General features: G+C 40.9%; 1 protein-coding gene across 1 annotated transcript; it reads left to right on the forward strand.

The window, feature by feature from the left end:
- The first annotated feature begins 58 nt into the window (after nt 1-58).
- Nucleotides 59-11092, forward strand: aldh8a1 (aldehyde dehydrogenase 8 family, member A1). Its single transcript, XM_084952766.1, has 7 exons — nt 59-2973; nt 3819-3966; nt 4160-4315; nt 4406-4555; nt 5241-5497; nt 6219-6380; nt 6472-11092. Exons 1-7 carry the CDS (start codon nt 2827-2829, stop codon nt 6922-6924), a joined length of 1473 nt encoding a protein of 490 aa, XP_084808892.1. The 5' UTR covers nt 59-2826; the 3' UTR covers nt 6925-11092.
- Nucleotides 11093-11797: the final 705 nt, after the last annotated feature.

Here is an 11797-nt window from a genome sequence, read left to right on the forward strand (position 1 = left end):
TTCATCTAGTGACTCTTCGTTATTATAATCCCATAAGCCAAGAAAAACAAACCTTTCTCGAAGGGCCATCTTCAGTAAAAGTGTTGCATGTGAAGTTGAACAAAGTTTGGCTTTTGTCCTGACAGTCTCACAGCTAGAATGTAAATGCCGGCTTAATAATGTGAAATAAGTTTACAAAATGCTCACAATTGTGACCCCCACACACACTTTTTTTTAAGCTCTGACGCATGTTGACGAACAACCTACTCATTGTCACCTCTAATTGCGCACAATTTAGGGTGAGAGTTCAATGAGAGTTAAGTTTCCATTCTCCTTTTCTCTTTGGAAAAAACAGAAATATAGTGGTTATTTTTTTGCGTAGGTGCTAATGTGACGTTCCCTGAGGTAAAACGGCTGAAGAGATGAAATATGAAAGGACGAATGTGTCCTGTAGAGCGAGTATACAAGAATTCTCCAAACACAAACACAATGATTCATTATATTGTTTTTGTCACTGCGTTAACAAATGCATGCGGGCCATGACCATTTAACTTCTTAGTATCTTCTTTTAGTCCATTCTGTTACATTTTCTTGTGATTGTTGCCAGCTTATAGACCGTAATGACATGATAGCATCACACAGTTGTTGCAGATTTATCAGTTGCAAATCTGTAATGCAAATCCCATTCCTCCACATCCCAAAGATGCTCTATTGCAAAACCTGTTGGTTGTTATCTTGCTTGAAGCAGCCAGCACAAGATGTGTACGTTGTGATTCTAAAGAGATAGACATGATCAGTAACAATTGTGGGATAGGCTGTGGGGTTTTAAACAATGCTCTCAGGATTAGAACCCGGTGTGGTCTGCTGCTGCAGCCCATCTGCTTCAAGGTTCAATGTGCGAGTTCAGAGATTCTTTTCTGCAGACTTTGATTGTAACAAGTAGTTGAGTTATTGTGATAAACATCAACAAGACATTTTCACCCAAAGAGCTGCTGCTTTGGATATTTTCTCTATCAGGCCATCCTCTGTAAACCCTGGAGATCAGCAGTTTCTGGAATACTCAAACTAGCATGCCTGGCACCAACAATCATGCCCTATTTAAAGTCACTTAAATCCCTTTTCTTCCCCATCCTGATGCTCAGTCAACTTCAGCAGGTTGTTTTGATCATGTCTACGTGAGTAACTGTACAAGGTGATGCCACTGGATGATTGGATACTTACATTAATATAAATGAATGTACATAAATATTATAATGAACTACATAGGTGTAAACTGTATATGTATGCTTTGGGATTTAACTTCATGGAACTGGTGTCCATGTCAGTAAGTGATCTTTAAGTCATTCACAGGCCTCAGGAAGAAATCCTGCACTAGTGAGCCACTCAGCGTGAAAGTTGCTTAGTTGCCACAGGATGTTAGTGGTCATTACGCAGACACGCTACTCACCTTACAGGAAAATATATGTGCTGCAAAAAAAACCAACAAAAAAAAAAAACCAGGAGTAGGAAAACGATGAGAACTTTTGTTAGTGGTATGAGTTTTTTGGCTCATATCATAATAGTGAATCACGTTCTCTGTAAGTGGATGAGTAATGTGATGGCTTCGTGGGCAGTCACCTTTGAATCAGCACTTCCTCAAGGAGTTGTGTACACAAATACAGTTGAAAGCACTTTAGGTGCTGTAAATTATGTTAATGTTTTTTGTTTTTGTTTAAAAAAAACACATAGTTATATCTTTTCATTGAGGTTCAGATATTAGCAGTGTTGGATTACAACCATGTACACATTGTACAGTCACGGAAATATAGCCACAGTTATAAAGGTGCAAAAATGTCCGTCTGTAAGGCAAAATAGCAGAGACATCTCTTCTCCAGGTATCACTAAACTCACCGTTTGGACTTGCCGGCTGACTGTGAACCAACACATTTCCTTTTGCTTTGCTATTTGCGAGTAGGGTCATGCTTTAGAGCTACACAAGCTGATGAATGACCTCTTTTTAGTTTCAAAGAGACATGAAGGGTATTTCCCAAAGCCTGACCTGCATAGATTCATCCTCTTGGTCTCCTCCTCAGTCATACCGGTTACATGATTGCCTCAGAAGCCCTATGCACTAAACTGTGAACTGAATGATCAAATTGAGCTAGCGCTGCAAAAACTTATGAGGGGTGTGGATGTTTAAACTTTTTTATGACCAAAAAGTATGAATTAGTGTAATTTATAGTTATAATTTGAAGTATATCAGTAGAATTCAGCTAAGGGGGTACAGTGACATCCCTCGGCTGCCCTGGACCTCCAAGGCCCATCCAAATTGTGAGGCCATGCATGCAATGTCCATTTAAACTTATAGACAAGTAAATAGTGTCATGCGACACATACCTGACATTTGTGTCTGTCTTTCTGAAACAAAACGGCTTCACTTCATTCATTTAACCACCAGCAGGAGTAGATCACCCAGTTTTATGATATATGAAGCAGCCTGTGAGAATAAACATAAAACATAAAAAACTGTTTTTCTAAACACACCTAAAGTCACTCAGATGCTCGAATATTGTCCATGAACACTGGAAAGCCACATTTATTTTAACTATCTGAACTTTGTGTTGAGCAGACATATTGCCATGATATTAATTAAGGTTCTCTTTAAGATACTGTGTGTAGAAAAAGTGTTTATTCTTTCAGGCTCAAAGATCTGTGTGAATAAGATCTGATAAAGAGTTAGGCAATAGGATCATCAGAGAGTAAACCCCTCCTTTAGAGGCCCAGTGTTTGTCAGGTTAGCAGTACGTGCAGTCATCGTTTTCTCTGGGAAGTGAACTGGTGTTACTTTGGCGCCTGTAATTAACAAGCATGTCAAAAACTTCAGAAGAGCGCTCACTTTTGGTTCTGGAGAACTACATCGGAGGAAAGTTCGTCTCTTGTCGGAGTTACATCGACTCCTACGACCCGTCAACTGGCGAGGTCTACTGCAAAGTGCCGGACAGTGGCAAGGAGGAGGTGGGGATCAAGTTAAAACCATCTGCAAAACCAAGAGGTTGAGATTTGAATGAATCCTTGCATATGTTTAGACATGTTTGTATAAGTCCTGCTGTGTGTTTGCATTAGGCTGGACTGACAGCTTTCTGCAGAGCTGCTGCAGAAGTCTTATTTAAATACAATTTCTTTTTTCTGCTCTAAGCTGCAATATCACAACATTTGCACAAGAATATTTTTTGCCTTGAGTTGGATTGCTTGTTATTACAAATCCTGTTGTCAGATTTAAAGGCCTTTGACTCAGCAATATTAGTACATTTTAGTGTATGTGTTTTGATGCATGCTCAATCATCCAGTTAGGAAAGTCCCAGAAAGTCTATTGTGTTCATCTAGACATTGCATTATCACTAGGAGAAATTTTTGTCACTCATCCGAGGGACTTCTTCCGTGTCAGGGACTGAAGAGATGAACAGAACAAACTTTCTGAATGAGGTTTGAGGTTTCAGGTTAGTGCGTTGCATAAAATGTGGTTTCAGAAAAAGCCACCTTTGAGCTTTGCAGAGCAAGCAATCAAGTAATCATTAAACACATCAGTTAACTTCAGCTGTTCATGTTTGACCTTCTTCAAAAATGTAGTGTTTTGTTGAAATGCATCCGTGTACATATTATTGCAGTTAACAATATTCTTAAGTCCTCTGAACTCCTTAGAAATTAATATAAAGGATCAGCTTTTTAAGATTTTAAGAGTGTATCAATAAAATGTCACTTAAACAATCCTGCGTATTCTCTCAAAGTGGAATCAAGCTCCATTCTTGGACGTGATCGTGCTTAATTGTGCAGTTTGCTTATACCTCATCTCGTGCCTGCAGGTGGATGCAGCAGTGGCAGCAGCTAAAGGAGCGTTCCCCAAATGGTCCGCATGCAGCCCAGAGCAGCGAGCGAAGATCCTCCACAAACTGGCTCACCTGATTGAGGCCAACCTTGAGGAGTTTGCACAAGCTGAGTCCAAAGACCAAGGTTGCTTAGACTGTCTTATATGTTGCCACCTTAGAAATCAGGTCACTAATGCAGGAATAGAAATGAGTGGCTCAGAAATCACTTTTTATTAATCAAATACTGATTCACGAATGTCTAATCTTGTACTCTGTCTCAAAAATGTGTAGGCAACTGCTTCATTTGCCCTTTGATGCTCACTTCAGAATCTTTGTAGGTAAAACGATAACAGCTGCACGGACTGTGGATATTCCCCGGGCAGCGTACAACTTCCGCTTCTTTTCGACATCCATGCTTCACCACACCACCGACTGCAGCCCAATGGACCACATGGGCTGCCTGAACTACACTGTCCGCTGCCCCGTGGGAGTGGGTGAGCACTTAGGCTGCTTGCAGTGAAACCTTCAGATGACCCATTTGTCTTGTGTATGTGCTCTTAAATGGCCTTTGGTGTGTTTTTTAGCTGGTTTGATCAGTCCCTGGAATCTGCCCCTGTACCTTCTGACCTGGAAGATTGCACCTGCAATCGCTGCAGGCAACACAGTGGTGGCCAAACCCAGCGAGATGACCTCTGTGACCGCCTGGATGCTGTGCAAGTTGATGCAGCAAGCAGGTAGGACTACAGGACCCACAGTGCAATGTCATGCAGATGGAGTTAAAGCAAAGCAAAAAACAAAAAACATAACACATTAAGGTATTTTTTTTAAATCTGCACATAATGAACAGATATGAGTACATTGGTCCCTCGTTTCTTGCGGGAGTTACGTTCCAAAAATAACCCGCGGTAGGTGAAATCCGCGAAGGAGCCAACTTTATTTTTTACAATTATTATAGATGCTTTGAGGCTGTAAAACCCCTCACTACACTTTTCTCAGACAGGCACGAACATTTTCACACTTTGCTCTCTTGTTTAAACACTCTCAAAGTTCAGAACTTCGTAGAAAAATAAGACCAGTATTATAGAATGAAACCGCGCAAAACGTTTCGTCGACATTTTTGTGTTTGTTGGGGAGAAAACTTACAAACATACTATGCATACATGCTAGCGAACGAAGATTTATCTAAATTTGACAAGCTGAACGCATTCTGTACTGCACAGGAGACACCGCACGAGATTGATTGAAATTGTCTTCAGCCAATCAGGACGCAGAACACAATGCGCTGTTAAAAAAAAAAGGAAAAAAAAAGGAAAAATACACAAAAAAACAGCGAGGCTGCGAAAGGTGAACCGCGTTACAGCGAGGGACCACTGTAGTGCGAAATTAATCAGTGGTCTGCAATCGTCTTCGTCTCTTTAGGTGTTCCTCCCGGTGTCGTCAACATCGTATTTGGCAGTGGTCCAAGAGCCGGTGACGCGCTTGTTAGTCACCCTGAGGTCCCTTTAATCTCCTTCACTGGGTCGACAGCCACTGCCCAGCGCATTACCGAGCGGAGCGCCCCCTACTGTAAGAAGCTCTCACTGGAGCTGGGAGGCAAAAACCCAGCCATTATTTTTGCTGACGCAGACTTAGACCAGTGCATCGAGACCACCGTCCGATCCAGCTTTCTCAATCAGGTGAAGATAAAATGCGACTGAGGATTTTTTTTCTTTAGGACTGTTTAGCTTTATTTATTTTATTTATGGGTACCATCACTTTTAGTTTTGGCTTTTATATATTATAAACTCAATTGACAGGACAGCTGCCCGAGAGTCTTTAGAGCTTCTGTGTCCACAGATTGTTATTTTAACTGGAAATTTGTTGGGGAATGTGCAGCAGTGAAGCACATTTTTACAGAACGAAAAGTTCAAGAAATAATTTCTTTATTACAAGGTTATTAATCTCATGCTCTCCAGATCATAGCTGGAAATGTTTGTTGTCAGTTTAGAAGTGTTAAAGTTAATCTTTTTTATGTACTGAAATGTGACGGTGGGTGTTTTAAATATACGTTAGACTGCAGAATCCGTCACAACCTAACATGATGAGTTTGATTTGATATGTATAAATTGCCGGTGTGCAAAAAAACTGTAAAATAAAGCCCAGAAGGTCCATTTTTAATACATACTTAACAGGGATTTTATTTTATTTTTTCCAAATTTGCTTTCATTGAACTTCTTAATGCAAATGAAATGAAGGTGACTATCTGTAACAGGAGTTTCTGTATGTGTTGAGGGTGTAATAACATAGTTTGTCCACAAGGGGGTAATCACAGCCCAACTTTTTGTCTTAAGGTGGGTTGTCAAAAAACAACTTTCTGAAGTCCTCCATTTTTATCTTCTCCATTTCTTCTCCTCTTAGGGAGAAGTCTGCCTGTGTACCAGCAGGATTTATGTAGAGAGGAGTATTTACTCTGAGTTCCTGGAAAGGTTTGTGGCTGCAGCTAAGAAGTGGAAGACTGGTGTCCCCTCTGACCCCAGCAGCAAAAATGGAGCGCTCATCAGTAAAGAACACCTGGAGAAGGTGCTTACATGTAATGCAGAATGTGACTGAACACTTGTTGTTTCGATTTCTGATGTGCTATAGTTTGAAATGTCTCCTTTCAAATCCAAAGGTTCGTAGCTATATAGCCCTGGCCAAATCAGAAGGTGGCATAATTCACTGCGGTGAGGGGCTTGACCAGCTGGACCTCCCGCAGCGCACCAAGTCTGGATACTTCATGCCGACGACGGTCATCACAGGCATTTCTGACAGCTCCCGTGTCATGCAGGAGGAGATCTTTGGTCCCGTCACCTGCATCAGCCCCTTTGATACTGAGGATGAAGCTGTTGCCAGGGGCAATGGTGTACGTTACGGTCTGTCAGCCACAGTGTGGTCCAAGGATGTGGGGAAGGTTCACAGGGTGGCCCAGCGGTTGCAAGCAGGTCTGGTGTGGACCAACTGCTGGCTGGTGAGAGATCTGAACCTCCCATTTGGAGGAATGAAGAACTCTGGTGTGGGAAGGGAGGGAGGAAAAGATTCCTATCACTTCTTCACAGAGGTGAAGAGTATCACTATCAAGCACTGAGAGAGGAAAGTTTGTTTATTTGTAGAATACAAAAGTCAAAAATGTCTGGAGCAACAAATATAAGAAAACAATCAAGTCCAATATAAATTTGCCACCATTTGCCAATAAAGTTGCTGAAATTGCAGTTTATGTTCATTATTTATGGATGAATTGTCAACAAGCCTAAATTTGCAAATGAAAACAACAAAAACTGCTCTTGAGCTTCAGAAATAATCTGTGTCTGTGTGCGCTATAGCCAACCAAAACTTAACAGTACAATTTGTAAATATAGGAATCGCCATTTCCCCAAAGACAGTTTGTCATGCTTCCTGCATGATGACATAAAGATATTTAAAAAGAAGGGGAAAAAATGCAGTCATCTTGTTATTCACATTTAGGTATCCATGTGCTTCAGGCTGAAAAACCCAGTGACTGAATACGTGTAGCTGAATCTTGTCAGAACAGTGTGTTATGATGGCAGGTTGTAGAGTTCAGTTTGTTTTTAATCTTTACTTTCAATGATGTCATTGTCTTAATAAAATCTGTAACACGGTAAAAAACGCTGCATTTTTGGTCTAATCGAACTGTTAGAAACAGTTTTACAAACAAACTTGTCTCTTGTACATTTGTGACATCATTTGTCTTTATTTTTCTAAACCGTTCAAACCTCAAGGTCTGCAAACATACTCATAAGTAACTGTTTGACACAGACGTGTTTTTATCTCTTAGCTGCTGACGTAGGAGAGGTGAGTAAATGACGAGTAGACTCTCCTGTGTGGTTATTGGACAACGTGTTTGAAGATAGAAGTGGGCTGATGGAGACGATTGCTCTCTGGTGCTCTACCTGTACTGTGTGTGTGTGTTTTTACATTTTTTAAAGGATTATGAGACAAAGATGAATACTGATACTCTTTTACAGCGAAGGGAATGTGAAATATTGTACTACACTAAATATTTAACTGGCTGCTGCATGTCACATTGCAAATGTATTTCAGTTTATCTACTGTGCACCACGAAACTGCTGGGTCCAAAGTTGGAGGCACTGACATCAGTTGAATATGGGCGAGGCTACTGCAAGCATCTCACTAATGATTGTCAGATAAACCCCAAACGTTCTGTTTTGCATGGTTTTCTTTTATGGAAATGATCCCGGCTGCTGCTGCTGGCACAGGTGGTTCTCCAAAGCTACAAATACCTCTGGAAAGGTATCAAAATATACAATATACTGCCAGAAGTATTCAGTCACCCATGCAAATCATTAAATTCAGGTGTTCCAAACACTTTCGTGGCTGCTTTCAGGAGAAAAAAGAGGTCTAAACTTTCTGCAGAGTCAATCGCTGCAGAGCTCCAAACTTACTGTGGCCTTAAGATTAGCTCAAGAACAGTGTGTAGAACACTTCATGTAATGGGTTTCCATAAAGGTCCATAAAGACATGGATGAGTCCTGACTGCAACCTCTGCAATTAATTAGAGGACAGGAAAGTTTTCCCAGAAGAGTTGAAGCTGCAAAAGGTGGGCCAACATTATATTAAACCCTATGGACTAAGAATGAGATGTCACCCAAGTTCATGTATGTGTGAAAGCAGCAAAGCAAATACTTTTGGCAATATAGTTTATCGTGTTCACTCATGTCATTGTGCTTACATCTATTAACTCACTATATAGACCCAACTGTAGTACAACTGAGGGTGATCAAATCAGCAAAAGGGAGATGATCAGCACTGGTTAAATTTTAAAGTTCCACAGCAGTACATCCAATAAGTTCCCAGAATTTGAATGTAAAACATCCTGAAATAAGAGTCTGAAAGTAAGTAGAGGCAAGACAGAATAGATGTGTGTGTGAATGGGAGTGAGGTAGGTGGAAAGGAGAGGCTGCAAAGAGTAGAGGCAATGATGGTGGATAAGTTTAAATACCTGGTGGTCAACCATTCAAGGGGAAGTTTTGGACACAAAGTTAGAGAGACAGCGTTGGTTTTGACATCTCCAGAGGAGGGATAGTATTGGGCAAAGCATGTTGACTATGGAGCTGCCAGGTAGGAGCAAAAGAGGAGAGACAGAACCAAAGCTCCATCTATGACATCTAATCCATGCTTTCTCTTTGATATATAAAATAATACTAATAGAAACTTAGAAAGGTAAATTCTGGGTACCAGAAACTTTACATAGCAGGTAACTAAACATGAGTGATGTGACCTCCACTACAATTAAGATTATATAATAATATCTTTCCATGCTAATCATCTGATCAGTGGTGCAGCGTATATGCAGATAATTACGTGTGATGTTGCATTTCCTTTCAATTCAGGAGATGTGCCAGTATAGGAAAAGTGGGCACACTGGAGGAGGGGAGGCGGGGGGCCCTATCCTTTTAGCAAGTGTGTACAATCACGTCCCCTGGAGAGCTCTATGTGACACTTACCACAGAGCCAGGGTGTGGGTCCCACCCTCTGTGTTTTGGCTAGGGACCGGGTATTGTGCTATGTCACGCTGTATGCCTGCACACACACACTCTGATGCCTTCCTAGAACATAGTGTCAAAGTGGATGCCATCCAAAAGTAAGGCTAAGGTGTCAGAGGCTACTTGCTTTCCACTGGCATACACTCCCACCAAATGGCCGTGATGTGTGAAACAGAATGGGAACGCAGTAAGTCAGCATTTATTTCATTTTGCTCCATTTCCGCCCTTTTTGGTGGATTTATCTTTCATCTTGCCTTTTGTGAAGGTTTCATTGAGAAGGAAAGGCCCCGCTGTAGAAGGACTCGCCCCGCTGTACGTGACTTTGAGAACGCTGCCAATGCCCATTTGAAAAAAAAAAACAAAAAACCAAAACAAAACAAAGGAAATGTTAATGTCTGTGTTGATTGATTGATACTTAAACATTATAATTATATTACATAAGAAAAAAATAGCAAAAAGGGGCTTGGTTCATGAGTAAATCATTGTTTAAGATGTTATCGATACATTTTTACTTTCATAGGGAGCCTTTAACTTTCACTTTAGTTATTGGGCACTTGAAGGAACGACGGTGGCATCCTTCCATTTTATATCCACAAGTTTTCTGCAATATTTAGCAGAATATATAAGCAATCTGTTTTCATGCTGGCTTCAGGGATGTGAGAGGCCTCCTGCAGAGGGGCTTCACACTCATATGTATGTGCTGAGAACAGTAACGGCCAACAGCAGTTCTCTCGCCTATTCTGGCTCAAACCCAGCGCAATAAATCTGTGAAAACTTCTCTTAGCTTCTCTCTTAGTAATTTAAACACAGACACACACACAAAAGTAATTCAAGTTCCCATTTGAAGAGCAGAATGTGAATGTGTGTGCATGACAAAAATCAGAGACCTATAGCAAGAGAGACTGACCTGGGATTATTGCATGTCCCAGATTTTGCAGATTAAAAGCTTTTGGTTTTCCTTTTTTCTTTGATTGCCATGTTTCACACCCTGTCGATAAAAGCCTTCTGTCACGTTTGGGTTTAGGGAATTTTCCACCGCCTGGTTGGTTTTGTGGTAGATAAAGCCCCAAGATGAAGCTGAGTCCTGAGAAAATGCTGCAGTTCAAGCAGGTTAAGCAAACTCAGCCAGCAAACCTCATGTGTATGTGGAGTGTGGGATTATAATATTATTTTATGCCATGTTAGACCCCTAATTAAAGATTGTGAATTATTATGTAGTTTTAGTTTGCATTATTCTCCTGAATTAGAAGAAGGTGATAACTATTGCATTTGTTAAACTGATTTGCATTACATTAGACTGCTGATTTATTGTGAATGAATGATATTGTTTTATGATGCATTATACTGCTGAGTTATAAGAAATACTGTTCGCAGAAAGTCGTCGCCTTATTTGTCTGATTAGAAGAGAACAGAACATACTGGAGAGGTTTTCTGCCCCATCTCAGCAGGAGCAGATAAAGAGGGAGCCAAGGTCGTAGCCTAGGCGCTGTGTGAGAGAAAGAATGTGAATGTTTAGGCTTTTATGATTAGGTGGGGGCCACTAGAGGCTATAAGAGTTTGATCAATGCTCCACCATTTTGAGATCTGATGCTGTCTGCGTACGGTGTCCATCTCCCACGCGTGTGATCATTAAAATCATCGTTTGACTCAACCCGGCCGGACCAGTGTTGTTATTTTGGTTTTTCCTCTTGTATCCATCCCCAATATTTGAATCTGTAACAGGAGACAGTGGGAGGGAGGGTGTTACTTGGCTACAGAAGGCTAAATGTTTGCGCTGCATGTCCGTCTCCATGAAGACTACACTATTCACAAGCAAGACAGGAAGAATCACAATGATCAGCAGTTATTTGCTCTTCATGTGACGCTGAAACCTGAATGGGCTGCTAGGACTGAATGATGTTTTGTTTTAAAAATAAGCTAACCCATATACCTGTGTATTGCATTCTTAATTATATATAACACATTTTATCATATACCTAAACTTAATATGCTTAACATGTACTTGTATTCATTTTAAACATCTTTAAAATGTTAAACATTAAAATATTGACCATGATTCCATGGGGTACGTGGCTCCATAGTGCAGTGGTTTGCCCGGTTGAGTCAGGAAGGACTGCCAACCTGAAAATCTGCCAAATCAAACATATGGAGCGACCTGCTGTGGCTTAGACCTGTTCTTCTTCTGGACAAATTCAGGGAGCAACTGAAAGTAGCTTCAACTCATCAGCTGAAACTCAACCCTTTTTCTTAGCTCACGTTTGTCCCAGTTCAAAGTTGGTGCATATAGTTATCAGCGCTTTACACCCAGATTTTAATGCTTAATCAGACCAAGCCGCCATGGCGACAGCGTCTTGCTGAACTACTACTGCTCAGATTTAAATGGCACTTCTTGCTTTTCTGTGGCGTTGTGCTTTATTTTCCTGGATTGCGGTAATA

The sequence above is a fragment of the Perissodus microlepis genome, chromosome 15, assembly GCF_051167445.1.
Source record: "Perissodus microlepis isolate ML-2025 ecotype Zambia chromosome 15, ASM5116744v1, whole genome shotgun sequence".
In the NCBI taxonomy this organism is placed as follows: domain Eukaryota; kingdom Metazoa; phylum Chordata; class Actinopteri; order Cichliformes; family Cichlidae; genus Perissodus; species Perissodus microlepis.